At 44.6% G+C, this 16523-nt stretch overlaps 1 protein-coding gene across 2 annotated transcripts in view; it reads right to left on the reverse strand.

Moving 5' to 3' along the window:
- Nucleotides 1-16523, reverse strand: part of TOX2 (TOX high mobility group box family member 2) — a 135087-nt gene that overhangs the window by 41154 nt on the left and 77410 nt on the right. For both annotated transcript variants that reach the window (XM_061208928.1, XM_061208929.1), the window contains exon 3: nt 4035-4280. In XM_061208928.1, the coding sequence (XP_061064911.1) occupies nt 4035-4280 (246 nt within the window). The remainder of the gene's footprint in view (nt 1-4034; nt 4281-16523) is intronic.

The following is a 16523-nucleotide window of genomic DNA, read 5'->3' on the forward strand; positions in this document are numbered from 1 at the left end:
AAGAGGGCTTGGCGTTAATGAGATGGCTGTCAAACACCTTGGCCTCATCCACTGCTCCAAGGACCACATCCTTGACATCTCAGCCTGTGCAGAGAGCACCTGAGGCATCCTGGTCATTGGGGCATCCTCTGTGCCACTGGTGACCCTGCAGCCAAGCTGCTCCATCCCTTGGGCACCTGCTAAAACTGAGAGGTGCATGGTAGACAGCTGCAAGCAAATTCTGGTTTTGCGACTTAATAACTATGTTATACTCATTCATTCATAAAATACATAAACTACCAGTGTCAGGTCATCACTTCCTTTAGGAAGCAAGAACCCCACATCTGAGCCAGCTGCCTCTTCTAGGTGGACAGAGCAACATGCACTGATTCTATCAGAGCATTTACTGCATTTTCGAAAATGAGCTCTTCACCTGTCTCTCCACCTGCACCAGGAGTTCCTCAAGGGCATTTTGTAGATCCAGAGATCAGAACAATGCCTGGTACCTAGCTGGCTCTCAATCAAGGCTGATCACTGTGGTTAAGTCCAAAAATGGCCTCTTCAAGACATCAGATTCTAATCCCTGGAACCTGTAAATGGTACTGTATTTGGAAAAATGAGTCTTTGCAGATGTGATTAAGTTAAGGCTCTTGGGATGGGGAGATGACCCTAGATTATTCCTAAATGCCCTAAGTACCTAACCATCCTTATAAGAAAGGCAGAGGGAGATTTCACTGACAGAAGAGAAGGCGATGTGATGTGATGACAGGCAGAGATTGGAGTGATGCAGCCGCAAGCCAAGGACAGCTGGCTATCACAAGAGGCTAGGAGAAGTATGGGATGGATTCTTTCCCAGAGTCCCTGGAGGAAGGTCACTCCTCCTGACACCTTGATCTTGGTCCAATGATACAGATTTTGGACCTCCATCTTCCAGCGCTGTGAGAGAATAAATTTCTGTTGTTTTTAAGCCACCGAGTTTGTGACAATTGTTAGAGCAGCCACAGGAAACGAATACAATCACCTACCTGCTCTGAGCCTCCATTTCCTCACTGCAGTCGTTCCTACCTCACTCAGAGCTTGGGAGCATTACGTGGGAAAATGTTTGTAAAGCCTCCTGCACAATGCTTAACATCTAGAGGGTGCTGACACAAGTTCCAGCATCACCCACATAGCATGCACATCCATACACACAGACACACACCTTCAAGCTTCAGCTCAAATTTAAAACAATTGTCTTCAAGGGTGCTTTGTCCCTCTTTGCCATATAGTCCCAATGGATGGACACGTTCTTATTTCGTTTCCTACTTGGTCCAGCAGCCTTCTCCTGGGTAAAATAGTTTGGCTTATCTTTCATTTCATAACGAGGGAACGTAAAACCCAGTGAACCCTTGAAAACTCTCACTAATGGAAGAATTAAAGCTATCTGAATTTGTGAAGCATCTTAAACATGCACCACTTTTTAAAGAAATCTGGAAAATGGCTACAAAGTACCTATTTGGACTGAGCCCAACAAAAGCATTTTCTAGGAGGAAGGATCAGGGGGTCATCTCTGATAAACAGAGAATATCCTTTGTAATTATCAGAGCTATTATAACCCGGTGGCCCTACCAAGGTACCTGCGAGCATCTGCAGTCTGTTCTTTTAGGTAAATGAGACTTAGGGGAAAACACTGCCATTTGGTTACAGTGGGAATTCATTTTTATGACTAATAATAACAATAGCAAATATTCCCTGATTGTTTACTCTCTGCCAGACATTTGTTAAGACTTTACATACATTATCTCAGATACACGTCACTGCAAGAAAAGAGGACTGAAGCTCAGGATGTGGGATCAGGATTAACATGGGTCCGTGGGATGCCGGAGCCCACGCACTTACCACTAGCCCACACTGTCTCCACTGACCGCCAGCATCCCAGACCAGTGACACTGTGGCCCAGAACCGCAGCCAGACGCACCCCTTATCCACGGCCCTCCCCAGGGTACACACCAGAGACGTCTGCAGGGCCCCGCCCTTGCCTCTGTTACCATAAATCCCGAACCGGGATGGTCTGGAATTGTGAGGTTTTTGTTAGGAAATTAGCTGGGCAAGCAGCTAAGGTAAAAGCGTTGTAACGAAGTGGAATTAAAACCACACGGCTGTGGAATCCGCAGGTCTCAGAGAGAGAAGGGGAAGCGGAGAACCTGCATTATTGATGGGCTCGTTCCTCAACAAATGGAGCATCAATTTCCACTGAGCACTTTAGTCAGACCCTGAACAGTATAAAATGTGGGGCTTGAGTTGGCTTCCTCCCTTCCTCCCTCTCTCCTTCTCTCCTTTTACATCTCACTAGCTTCGAAAAAACAAAAGTGACGCGGCTCTCAAAAGTATACATAGGGTATACCAGGTTTTTTTTTAAGCAAGGAGATTTGGTGGTAATAAGAGTAAACAATAAATAAATAAAATACAGTTAAGATTGTTAGACGATAAACTGTATACCTGAAGGTCCCAGGCATCTGCTAGAATTGGGCCACAAATTTGGCCATGACCTCTGAGCAGCCTCTGCAGAGATAAACATGATCCATCCAACATCATGTGATTCTGATAGGAAATCAATTTAGTGGCCCTTCCTCCCCTCCATAGGTGTGTTTGTGACAAAATCAAGGACTGCTTCCTCCTGGACACAGTGGTGGGTCCAGCCATGCTGTCATGGTCCTCCCTGGAAGACCCAAACTGCCACCTGCCAGAGACATCAGGGAAGATGTTGGCTGCCGGAAGCCTTCATGCCTGCTGTGCAGATGACACTAATGATACTGCTGGAGTTCCTGGATCCAGCTATGCCTGAAACCCTTTGTCCACCCCTGGATATTTCAGTTTTTTTTTTTTTTTGCATCAGCTTATTTGAGTTTGATTACTGTCACTTAGGAATGAACTTAAGGGTTGTGACTAGCTGTGAAGGAAAAAGCAAAAATAAAAACACATCACAGTCATTCAGGAGAAACACTAGAATTCCCTTAAGGAGATTTTCCCATTGTACAAAAAATTCTCTACTGATTTTCTATAGGTCTTGATTGTTCAAAGCAACCATCCATGCTGAAAAATCATACATTTCCTCAGCATGGGATTCAGGATCTTTATGATCCAGGCCCTGCTAGTTTTCACTCCTCTCTCCCTATATAGCTCCATGTCCTTTCTCTCCAGCCCAATAAAAAGAATGACCTACATGCCACTCCTAAGCACAACATGAGCCTCCTGCCTCTTGCTTTTGTACATGCTGTTCCCTCAGCCTGGAAGGTCCTTTCCTTCCCTGGTCTGCCTGCTAAATTTCCACACATCCTCAAAACTCTAAGTCAGTAATCACTCTCTTCCCTGCTAGCTTAAGCAATACAATATTTTAAAAACAATATGATTCTATTTATATGAAATGTGCATAATAGGCAACTATATAGTAGATCAGTGGCTGCCTAGGGCTAGATGATGGGGGCATTTGGGAATGATGGTTAAAGGATATAAGGTCTCTTTTGGGGGTGATGAAAAGGTACTAAAATAGATTGTGTTGATGGTCACACAACTCTGAATATTCTAAAAGCTACTGAACCATATACTTCAAATAGGTGAACTGTATAGTAGGTGAATTATATTTCAATAATAAAGACTTTTTTTTTTTTTTGGCCACACCAAGCGGCTTGTGGGATTCTTAGTTCCCTGACCAGGAATCGAACCCAGGGCCCCTGCAGCGGAAGCACAGAGTCCTAACAATTGGACCGCCAGGGAAGTCCCCCTCAATAAAGTCTTTAAAAAATAAAAATAAAGATGAGACTATACTATTAAAAATAATAATAAAACAAATAATACCAAGATATTATAAACTCAGCTTCAGAAATAAGTAGTGTGAGGACATAAATTTCCCTCCATGCCCACCCCCACTATTCTGCAGACCCCCATGCAAGTTACCAACTGAGCCCAGACCCTGCCCATGAGCAGAGGGTCCTCATCAAGCCACTGGCATTCTGCTCCCCCTCAACTCCCTTTCCTGCTGTAACCAGCAGGGACCATGGCAGACAAAAGGGACTCACCGTGGGCAGCTGGCCCGATAGCAGGTGGCTGTCCTGGGCCAGCATGTTGGACACCATGATGGCTGGGAGGTCCATGGCCTGGTAGGAGTAAGCAGGGAGCAGCCCGTTGGGCGTGAGGCCGTGGCACAGTGAGTGGTAGCCGGCTTCGTGGTCCCCCAGGTGCAGGAGGGATGGCTCGGGGAGGTTGGGAGGTGTTATTGGGGGGATCTCATAGTCTTCGTTGCTCTCGTTCTGGCTGTTGTAGGTCTAAAACATCAAAAGGGCATGTTGTTGAGGGTCAATGTCTTACAGCTGCAGAACAGGCTTGACAGCACCAAAAATAGCAACAATGATAACCCCTTGGCAAAGGAGAGAGAGGATGATCCCTCTGCAAGGCACACAGTCACGATGGCCCAGTCAGACTCCTGACCCACCCCCAAATGGGTGCTTCCTCCTACTATACAGTCTGTATACAGAAACCTGCCCTCCTGGAGAATGGGGCCAGCTCCTGTTCACCTGTTGTTCTCTGTTTTCCCACCAGATCTGGCCCCTGCAGCCCACCATGAATCCATCTGTCCACACCCGCCCATTTTACAGATGGAAGAACTCAGGTCCAAGAGGAAAGCGGCCCATGCAGGGCTAGTAGAAGAGCTGGGAGTGGAGCTGAAGTATCCTGACTCCCTGCCCCATGGTCTTCCAGGGCAGCTGGACGACCTTCTCTTATATGTACCCAACTGGGTCCTCTCTTGGTCTTTCTCATCTTGGTAAACGGTACAAACATTCCCCCAGGAGCACAAGCTACGAGCCACACTGGACACCTTCCTTTCCAAACATTATTTGTTCATTTTTCTCACCCACTGCACTGACCAGGAAGCTCCATTACAATGCTGAATAGAAATGGTAAGAGTGGACACCCTTGCTTTTTTCCTTATCTTAAGTAGCTCAACATTTTTACTACTAAGCATGATTTGCCATAGGTTCTTACAGGTATTTTATAACAGGTTAAGGGCATTCCTTTTTCTTTCAATTATGCATCAAATTTTAATTTTATTGAATTCCTTTTCCCTGCATCTACTGAAAGGCTCAAGTGACTTTTTCCTTTAATTCAGTTAATATGGTAAATTGCTACACTTGGTTTTTCTAATGTGAAAACAACCTTGCATTTCTGGAATAGACCCTACTTGGTCATTTTATGCATTATTAGATTTTGATTACTGATATTTTGTTTAGGATTTTTGCATCTAGTTCACGAGTAAGATGGGCCTATGATTTTCCTTTTTCATACTGCCTTTGTTGGGTTTTAGTACCGAGGTTATGTTAGCCTGGGGAATCATTCCTCCTTTTCTATGCTCTGAGAGCGATTAGACCTAGGAGAAGAGTTATGTGTGAACTGCAAGATGGATCCAAGAAAACATGAAAGAGAAGTTTCAAGATATAGAGGGCAAAGTGAGGGTGTCTAATGGACATCTGTTCAATCAGCCTTCTGGAGGGAGAACAGTGAGAATGGGGCAGAGGAATAATTGAAGAGATAATGGTTGGGAATATTCCAGAACTGATGAAGGACACCAAAGGTACTGGTGAATATGATGGTAAATCTTACAACAGTCATAATATATAATGTGTAGAGAAGGTAAAAAACATGAAACCACAACAGCATACAAGAAATAAATCTTCTAACATCCTTATATTCTTTGGTAAATTAAGTATGTGTATTAAAATGGCTAGGGCAGTTGAAGCCCATTACAATATCTGGTTCTTGGTGGGTAGGCTCTCAGTAAGTATTTGTTGGATGAGGTCATTGAGGGGGTGGGGATGGGTAGGATTCGAGTGGAGTTATGGTGGGAGTAAGGCCCACGTGGTCTCTAAAACACCTGCTTGTTGTTAACGCCCTTCTCCTCGGGCACCTGTGAACCCCACCACAATTCCTGGGGAAGAGCCCTAGACTGCCCTTCATATCCACAGAAACATGCTCTGAGAGGGTAGTGCCTAGCCACACTCATGCCCCCGCCTTGGACCCAGAGCCCAAGCCACCTCTTGCTTACTGGCTCCCTCTGCAGGGATCTTGTGAGATTATTTCACGGATAGGCAAACAGCAGTCCAGGAAGCAGTGACCTTTGGTGGCAAAGGGCATCCGGAGCCATCAGGAATAGGATCCAGTCTTCTGACCCCAAGATCTGGCTCCTTCCTACCACATGAAGTTGCTTCCAAGAGCTGGACCAAGCTCACAGGTTTGGGGACCGACCCCTGCCTAGTTGCTCTATATACATACAACCAAAGTTATATATCTCATACTGCACGATCTTAGCCTGTCATTGCTCTCTCTCGGCTCAGTTTCCACACTTGCACAAAGGGGGACAGGGGATGGGCTCATCCACCTTTCAAGCTCCATGGCTAAGTATACACATTAGCTATTCTATCAATATCCATGGAATTTCAATCCAATTTGATGGGAGTCCCCCAGCTGGTGCCTGGGAGTAACAGAAGGACCAGGAGAGGGCCCAAGGAAGATCCAGTTTCTCCTGATCAAGCTTGACACATAGGTGGAAACCATGTCCTGGTGGGTCTCAGCTCTACCGAAAACAATTTCCTTGAGCATTTTTTTTCAATCAGGGAATATAAATATCTAACATTTATTGAGCATATAGTATGTGCCAGGTGTGAGCACTTTACAAAAGTTTAATGTATTTAATTCTTACAACATCGTTGTGAAGGAGGTTCTGTTATTATACAGCCATTTTATGGATACGGAAACTAAGGCACAGAGAGGGGAATTTACCTGCCCAAAATCACACAGTTAGAAAAAGGTCTCACTCCCTCCTCCCCTAATTTACACTGTCTGCAAAGGAAGGCAACGTTTTCTAGTCTGTGACATGGATCCTGAGACTCTGGGTCCTAACAATCCTGAGAGGCAGTGCCAATCAAGGCCAAACTGAGGGCTTGGGCACCAAGAAACAGGCTTTGGTCCAGCCTTGTTATTGATGAGCTTGAGAAAGTAACTCCTCCCACTAAAAGGTGAAGATCAAAAGCACGTTTTCTTACACAGGACCCCAATCCAATGCTCTCCCTTACTGTCTCTTACCCAGAATATAGCCCCCATTGCTAGTTACTGATCACCCAATATATGGTGGGTGTTTTATGTGCACATCATCTCTAATTATTTTTTCTCCATAATTTCCTAGGTGTGTAACAAATGGTATGTGTCTCTAATATCCCAGCTGTGTCTACAGTGACCTCCTATGTCTCCTTAATTACAAGTGTGTGTCACCTATGATCTCCCTAATTCCCCAAGTATGTCTAAACTGACCTGGGACATCCCTCAAATTCCCCAGGGAGGTCTACCTTGATGTGGGTTGTCAACTTTATTCCCCAAGTCTGTCTACCTTGATATGGATGTCTCCCTAATTCCCCAGGTAGGCCTGCCCTGAACTATATTTTTTCCAGCTTTATTAAGATATAATTGACATATAAATCTCTAATTCTTAAATGCATCCTGTATTTATCCCCATTTACAGATCAAAAAATCAAGATCTAGAGGCTTCACCCAGGTTACAACTAGGAGGTAACTGGGTCTGATCCATATCTTCTCGTGTTGCTGTGACAGTAGCAACCTCTTTAAGGACCCTCCAAGCATCAGCCTCCCCCTCTGAAGTCTATGTCCACTCTGCTCTCAGTGCCCATTCCTCAAATAAAGACATTCTCAACACTCCCTGCCTAAAAACTAGTATGTCTCTAATGAAAAAGAGACAGAAAGAGAGAGGTCCCTCCAAACATCTTAACATGGCACCCAAGGGTGATGAAAATGCTTCAGATTGTATTTTGATGCATTTTGGTGCATATATGCGGGTGTTAATGTAACTTCACCTTTACGTGCATCTCTTCCAAGACAAGATACCCAAAGGTCAAATGGTATAATTTTGGGGTTAAGGATATGAATGGTACATAATTTGGTGAAGGGAGATTGATTGCTCTAGGAAGCAGAGAGGGGAAAGGGGAGAAATACCCCCAAGAAATCAGAAATGGCTGGAGAGAAAGCACTCTGTACCCTTCTATGCCTGGCACCTGACTAGTAAACCCCCCACCCCTGATGTGAATGCAACCATCCACCCCGTCTGCACCCTCACCAAGACAGCTGAGCAAGGCTCTGGCCAAATTTTACCAGAAGTCACGCTCACCAGCTCTGCGTGGGATCTTCGTGCTGCTGGGAACCGCTCCCTTCCACCTTGTTAGTCTCCACGATGATTCTCCCCTGAGTAGTCCTCTAACTCCCTTTCTGCCCCTTTGCCCTTTGCAGATGACCAGTCACCTTCTACTTCATTCACAGGGAAAACAGAAAATAGCTTCCAAAATGTCCTGACACCAGAACCACAAACCTGCCCATTTGGCACCAACTTGCCTCCTGTTTTGATGCCAGAAGAGCCATCCCTACTTCTTCCTAAGGCCAATCTCCTTACCTGTGTATGAATGGTCGTACCCCCTCCTTTCTCCCTCTGTCCCAAGGACCTTGGTCATTCCATTAACCATTCTTGTTTCTGGCTCTTCGGCCTCCCCTCCCTGCTGGGCTGAGACATGCTCAACTCTCTGGTCTTACACACTCGCCCATCCCTCTGCAGCTGCCACCATCTCTCCTCCGGTTCACACCCATCTTCCGGAAAGCGCTGTCCTCACCCATCGGCTCCCCTCCCTTGTCTCCCATTCACTCCACAGCCCACTGCAACCTGCATTCTCTTCCCTCCATGCCCTCACCAACCAGTGAGCTCCATGGCACCAGATCCAACTGGCTTTTTTTTTCCAGCCACGTCTCATCTGTCCCCTCAGCAGTGACAGTCCAACTGATGCCTTTCCTTCATCTTGCGGACGTCCCTCCTTTAGCCTCCGGGACCTCGTGCTGTCAGTTACCTGCCCACCTTCTTGCTTCTCTGTCTCCAATGTCAACTCCTTCTCTGCCAGCCATGGTGGAGTTTCTTGGGTTCAGTCCTGAGCGTTCGGCTCTTCCTGCCCTACACCTTCTCCCCAGGTGGACCTCACCCAGTCTCAGTTTCAACTTCCATCTTGATGCCGCATTTCCACCTCCAATTGTGGTCACTCATCTGAGCTCCAGATCTGAGCATCTAAATGCCTACTCAATGCTCCCACCTGATGTCTCACAAGCATCTCAAAGCGAACATGTGCAAAGCTGCAATCACGATGCCCCTTCCCCCACCCTGCACCTGTGTCTCCCTCATCCTCCACCCAGTCAATAAAGCCACAAACTTGGGGCTTACCTTCAGTCACCCCTCAAGTCCAATGAAACTCCTCTGAAGTATCTTTTAAACCTATCCATTTCCCTCCATTCACACTATCTTGGTCCAGGCCACCAGCATCTCTTACCTGGGGAACTGCAACAGCTTCCTTACTGGTCTCCCACAGCCCACTCTTGTCCCCACCAATCCATTCCCTTCATGCAGCCAAACGGGTCTCTAGAAAGATGATCATCTCACCACATAACTCCCATGCTTACAATGCTTTGATGGCTCCCCTCTGTCCTAGGATAAAGTCCATAGTCCCAAACATGGCTTGTAAGTCTTCATCTGGCCTGCCTCCCATCACCCTTCTAGCCACAGGGACCTTTCCTGCCTCCCGGCCCTCACACAGTCTGTTCCTTATGCTAGAATGCTTTGCCCGTCACTCGCTCTTCCTTCATTTGGCCCATTCCTACTCATCCCTCAGCCATAGGTTTGGTTTAAATGTCTTCCCTGACACTCTCTAGAGTAGGTTACCCTGCATTTCTTCTTGGAAGTACTCATCAGATTTGTAGCTAACTTCTTGTATAATTATTTGTTTAATGTTTAATGTGAGTTCTGCCAGGACAGCCCTTGTATGTCCTGTTTTCCAGAATCTGGCACAAAGTCAGAGCTAAATAATTAGTTGGATGGGTGAATGAGCCAGGTCCTATGGCAGATGCCATAAGCATGCATCTCACCCAACCTTCGTGACTGCCCTGGATGTGGCCATTACTGCTGCTATTGTACAGGAGGCAGTACGGTGTACGTGGTTCAGAGCCTTGAATTCTGGCTCTGCCACATACCAGCTGTGTGGCTTTGGGCAGGTTACGTAACCTCCCTGTGCCCCAGTTTCCTCGTATGTGAAAAGAAGGTAATAACAGTATATACTATAGGGCTCCTGCAAAGAGTAAATGAATCAACATGTGTAAACTGGTCAGGACACTGCCTGGCACAGAGCCAGCCTGCTCAGTGATGGTTGTTATTGATGCTGTTATTGTCCTTGCCAGGAGTTGCAGAGACATTAAGGAACTTCCCCAAGGACACAGGACAAGTAAACAGCAGCTCACCCGCTCGGTATCCTCACTGTTTTGCCCACCGTGAATGTTCCTAACTCCTCACACCACAGGTCCATGCATCACAGGCTGATGTCTGGCTTCAGCCTGACCACCGAGATGGGCCAGGGGCTGACTGCCTTTAGATGGCACTCAGCCATAGGTATCATATCATCCCGGAAAGCAGAGTCCCAGGAAGCCTTCCCCAGACCCTCCCACAGCAAGACTCCCCTCCTCTCATTCTCCCTCCACAGCCTCATATGTGTTCCCCATAGCATCCTTATCGCCTGCAATGATTTGTGACTCTTTCCTTCCCTTTAGTTGGGCCCCCTCCCCCCAGACTCCACGAGGGCAGGGGTTAAGGCTGTCTTGTCACCAATGCCTGGCACACAGTAGGTGCTCAATTAGAATGTGATGAATGAGCACATGAAATGGGAGGACGCACCAGGCTTTGGGTTTAGACTTTACCTGGGTGTTTCCATATCTGCCCCTCCCAACAGACGGGAAGTCCCTCAGTCACCCACTGTTCATGTCTGTGGACCGTCACCTTCCTCTCTACTCCCTGCACCCAGAACAGGTGCTGTCACATGGCGTGTGACAGTAAATGCCAAATGACTGCACGAGTCCATACCTTTCATTTAAAAAACCAAAACCCTAACACAATGGAACCAGCCCAAATGACCAGAAGCCTTTTCCACAAATAAGCATATGTTGCATCAAAATATTGGAATCACACCATTATGACAATTCACTTAAAGAGGCAATTAGCACACTTAAAAATAACTAAACATGCAAACACGTACGTGCCTCCTCTGAATGCAATTCAATCCTAAATGCATGACACCTGAATACCACCCCAGCCTGCTATGGATTCATACTGTGTGCCAGTCTCTGGACCCGGTATTTCCACACTCATTCTCCATTTAATCCATATGAGTTCTGCAAGGAAGTGACTGTTCTCTCCATTCTGCAGATGAAGAACATGAAGCTCAGAGAATGAAGGTGTCCCAAGTTATTCTTGGTTGGGATTCAAGCCCAGGTCTTGTGACTCTGAATCCATCATTTTCCCACACTGGGTCAGAGACCTATTCAAGACTCATATTCCTCACTTCCTCTAAGTAAGAAATGGGCCACTCAGTGATGCCTAATTTGCTCTCCAGCACCAGTGTCCTCATGAGAATATAGAAAGAGATGCCAAGTTGTAAGAGCTCTAGAAGCTAAAAATATTAGCAAATCTTACAGGGAAACTTCTGTAAAGACTTGTCTTTTCCTATCCACCCATCCTCTTTCAAACACACTCCAGGGACTTCCCTGGTGGTGCAGTGGTTAAGAATCCACCTGCCAATGCAGGGGACATGGATTCGAGCCCTGGTCTGGGCGGATCCCACATGCCGCGGAGCAACTAAGCCCGTGCGCCACAACTACTGAGCCTGCGCTCTGGAGCCCGCATGCCACAACTACTGAGCCCGCATGCCACAAGTAATGAAGCCTGTGTGCCTAGAGCCTGTGCTCTGCAACAAGAGAAGCCACCGCAAGGAGAAGCCCACGCACCACAACGAAGAGTAGCCCCTGCTTGCCGCAACTAGAGAAAGCCCGCGCGCAGCAACGAAGACCCAACACAGCCAAAAATAAATGTTAATTAATTAATTTAAAAAAAAACGCACTCCAATCACATTTTCATCCCACCATCCACCAAAACTGTCTGGCAAGGTCACCAGTGACCTCCATGTTACTAAGTCCAATGGTCAGATCTCAGTCCCAGCTGTCCACCTTGACCTTCTCAGAAGTATTTGACATACTTGCCACCCTCCCTCTCCTGGGAATAAATTTCTTCAAGTGCTTCTAGGACACCACACATGTTGATCTTCTGAAATCACAGGCGTTTTCTTCTCCATGTCCTTTGCTGGTTCCCATTCTTTCCCTCAACCTATTAATGATGTCGCAGAGCTCAGATCCCAGACCTCTTCACTAAATACACTCAGTCCTTGAGGGTTTCATCTAAACTCCTGGCTTTAAATACCATCTATAAGCTGCTGACACCCCAGCTCATATCTCCAGACCAGACCTCTCTCCTGAACTACAGATTCACAGAGCCCACTGTATTTGACACCCTTGTTTGGATTTTAATAGACATCTCAAATTTAACACGTCCAAAAGAGAACCTGTCAATCCATGGTTTTCTCCTCCTCAGCTAATGGCAAGTCCATCCTTCCAACTGCTCAGGCCAAATGCCTTGGAGCTATCCTTTGACTCCTCTCCTTCTCTCATACCCTACACCAAATCTGTCAGGAAATCCTATTCGCCCCACCTTCAGAACAGATACAAGATGGAACCTCTATGGTCCAAGCCATCATCCTCTTTACCCTGGATGACTGCAGTAGTCTCCTACGTGGTTTCCCTGCCTCCGCCCTTGCTATGGTCTATTCTAATTCAGAGACCAGAATTATCCTGTTAAAATGTGAGGTCGTGTAATTCCTTTGCTCACCACCCTCCAGTGGCCCCCTTCTTACTCAATTAATAACAGGGTCCTCAGCAATTCCATTCCTGGGTATATACCCAAAAAAAACAAAAACACTCATTCAAAAAGATACATGCACCCCAATGTTCATAGCAGCATTATTTACAATTGCCAAGGTATGGAAGCAACCTAAGTGTCCATCAACAGATGAATGGATAAAGAAGACGTAGCACATGTGTGTGTATATACATATACACACACATATACTACGGAATACTACTCAGCCATAAAAAGAATGAAATTTTGCCATTTGCAGCAACATGGATGGACTTGGGGGGTATTATGTTAAGTGAAATAAGTCAGACAGAAAAGGACAGACTATATGGTATCACTTATATACGGAATCTAAAAAATACAACAAACTAGTGTATATAACAGAAAAGACGCAGACGCACAGATATAGAGAAGAAACTAGTGGTTACCAGCGGGGAGAGGGAAGTAGGGAGGGGTAGTATAGGAGTAGGAGTGGAAAAGGGTTATTATGGGATTATATGAAACCATGTGTGTGAAACTTTTGAAAATTGTAAAGCACTGTAGAATTTAAAGAATCTTTCATTTAATAAAAAAAAGAAGAGGGTCCTTATAATGGCTACATGGTCTACTCCCCCACTCCCACGTACATCCCTTTTACCTTCCTGACATCACCTCTTAATATTCTACTCGTTCATGCCAGTCTGGCCACACTAGGTATGATTCTGTCTCAGAGCCTTTGCACTGGCTGTTCCCTCTCTCTAGAACATTCTCCTCTTAAATATTCACAGAGCTCATTCCTTCACCCCTCAGGTCTTCAAACCCCTGCTTCTCAATGAGGTTTAACCTCACTGCTCAATTTAAAGTCACAAGCCATCAGCCATACTCTACTGTTTGTTTGTTTTTGTCACTTGTTACTTCCTAACATCCTATATATTGGGTTGGCCAAAAAGTTCATTCAGGTTTTTCATAAGATGGTAAGGAAAACCCGAACGAACTTTTTGGCCAGCTCAATATTTTTATCAGTTTATTATGTATTACCTGTCTCATCCCACTAGACTATCAGTTCCACGGAGGAGGAGATTTTCACCTGTCTTGTTCACTGCTGTATCCCCAATTTCTTCAACAGTGCCTGGCATGTAATGAGTACTCAGAAAGTATTTGATGAATGAATGAATGAATAAATAAATAAACAAATGAACTACTCATCAAATGCCAGAAGAGTGGTAAGAAAATGAATGGACTGGCAAACCATGAATATACCCCCTTCTAAGGAGAAGGCTTACTTTTGCCTCTGATCCAAGGGTAAGACACAGGTTGTTTGAATCAGTCCAGCAATCAATTCCAGTCCTCCCTTCCTGGAAGTGGTGCATGAAACACTGTAATCGACTGTCCTTTGTGGGGAGTGAGTGGGAGTGGGGAGGAAGAGGCACTGAGGCAAACAACAGGGCTAGGAGGTAGGGCTTCACCAACACGTGACATCTACCATACAGATGTGTGTTAGGAGGCTGCTAGAATCACCTTATTTCTCAATTCGTCCATTTGTGCTTTTCTTTCCAAATCAACTAAAGAATGAGAACTCAGAGCAAAGCAATATGGCTGGGGTAGAAGGGGCATCCAGGAGACTGGCAGGTTTCTCATGCACCAATTCTAGGAAGGGAAGACTACTGGACTGATCCAAATGACCTTTGTGGCTTGCGCTTGGGTCAGAGAAGGGTAAGCCTTCTCCTGGAATTCCTAGGAGGAAAGGTCTTAATTGAACATCAAAGCCAATGACTCCTTGAGATAGGGGAATAAACAAGCAAGGGAGCAGCCTCTGGGCCTTGAGAAAGGGATGGAGAAGAAAGAATCTAAGAAAATCCATTGGACCAGAAGCCTGTTGCAGTGATAAGCTTATGTTCCATGAAATTATCAGAATAAACTCATTCGCTTACCACAATAAGTGAATCAAAAATTCAACCATAGGAAGTAACAAATATATATAGATAGATAGATAGATAGAGATATATTCTTTTAAATAACCCTTTCCGAAACAAATACTTAAAGCTCAAACCTAGAGAATGAAAAGAAAATCAAGAAAGGGATTCTAGAAGGAGTGGTGAGCTGAAAAACTACTACAACTTATATTAATTCAAAATAGCTGTTCATACTACAATTTATATTAATTCAAAATAGCTGTTGATAAGGTGACTGCAAGATTCAATGTGACTATCTTATAAGGATTCTTAAAGAGGTATAGGACAGAATTATAAAATTGAAAATGATCACAAACTAAAAATCGACAGGATTTTGCTAGAAGCTATGCCTTCCTTAAAGAAGACTACAAATACTGATTAGTTATTTATAGTGTAAGGAAAATTTAAGTTTAAATGTTTTGTTCTAATTTTTTACATGTATTGAGTTGAAGTTCACATAACACAAAATTAACACTTGCGTGGCATTTAGTACATTCATGTTTTGTGAACACCACCTCTATCTAGTCCCAGAATATGTTTGTCATCCCCAAAAGGAAATCCCATACTTATTAAGCAGTTTCTCCCTACTCCCGTGGTCCCAACCCCTGGTAATCACCAATCTGTGTTCTGTCTCTGTGGATTCACCTATTCTGGATAGTTTCATATAAATGGAACCATACAATATGCGACCTTATGTGGCTTCTTTCACTTAGCATACTGTTTTTGAGGTTCATCCATAATGTAGCACATATCAGTAGTTCACTCCTTTTTTATGGCTGAATAATATTCCACTATATGTATAAACCCAATTTGTTTATCAATTCATCCACTGATGGACATTTGGGCTGTTTCCATCTTTTGGCTACTGCGAATAGTGCTGCTATGAACAAGTTTGTACATATATTTGTTGGAGTTCCTGTTTTCAATTTTTGGGGGTATATAGCTAGGAGTGGAGTTTCTGGGTCATATGATAGTTTGATGTTTAATTTATTGAGGACCTGTCAAACTTCTTTCCACAGTGGCTGCACATTTTACATTTCCACCAGCAACGTCTGAAGGTTCCAATTTCTCCACATCCTTGCCGCCAACACTTATGTTGCATTATTTTTATTATAGCCATCCTAGTGAGTATGAAGTGGTATCTTATAGTAGTTTTGATTCGTATTTCCCTAATGACTAATGATGTTGAGTATCTTTTCATGTTTTTTTTGCCATTTGCATATCTTCTTTGGAGAAATGTCTTGAAGTCTTTTGTCCATTTTTAAATTAGATTGTCTTTCTGTTGCAGTATTGTAAGTGCTCTTTATATATTCCAGGTACCAGACCCTTATAAGATGTATGATCTACAAATGGTTTTCTCCCATTCTCTTTCTTGATAATGCCCTTGATACACAGAAGTTTTTAATTTTCATGGAGTCCAATTCATCTATTTTTTCTTTTGTTGCTCATGCTTTTGATGTCCCATCTAAGAATCCATAGCCAAATCCAAGGTCATGAAGAGTTACTCCTATGTTTTCTTCTAAGATTTTTGTGGCTTTAGCTCTGAGACATAAGTCGTGGATCCATTTTGAAATAACTTTTGTATATGGCATGAGGTAGAGTCCAACCTCATTATTTTGCACATGGCTATCCAACTGTCCCAGCACTATTTGGTGAAGAGACTGTTCTTTCCCCATTGACTGGTCTTGGCACCCTGGTTGAAAATCAATTGACCACAGATGTAGGAGTTTATTTCTGGACTCTTATTTCTATTG

Source organism: Eubalaena glacialis, chromosome 13 (assembly GCF_028564815.1).
Source record: "Eubalaena glacialis isolate mEubGla1 chromosome 13, mEubGla1.1.hap2.+ XY, whole genome shotgun sequence".
Lineage (NCBI taxonomy): Eukaryota > Metazoa > Chordata > Mammalia > Artiodactyla > Balaenidae > Eubalaena > Eubalaena glacialis.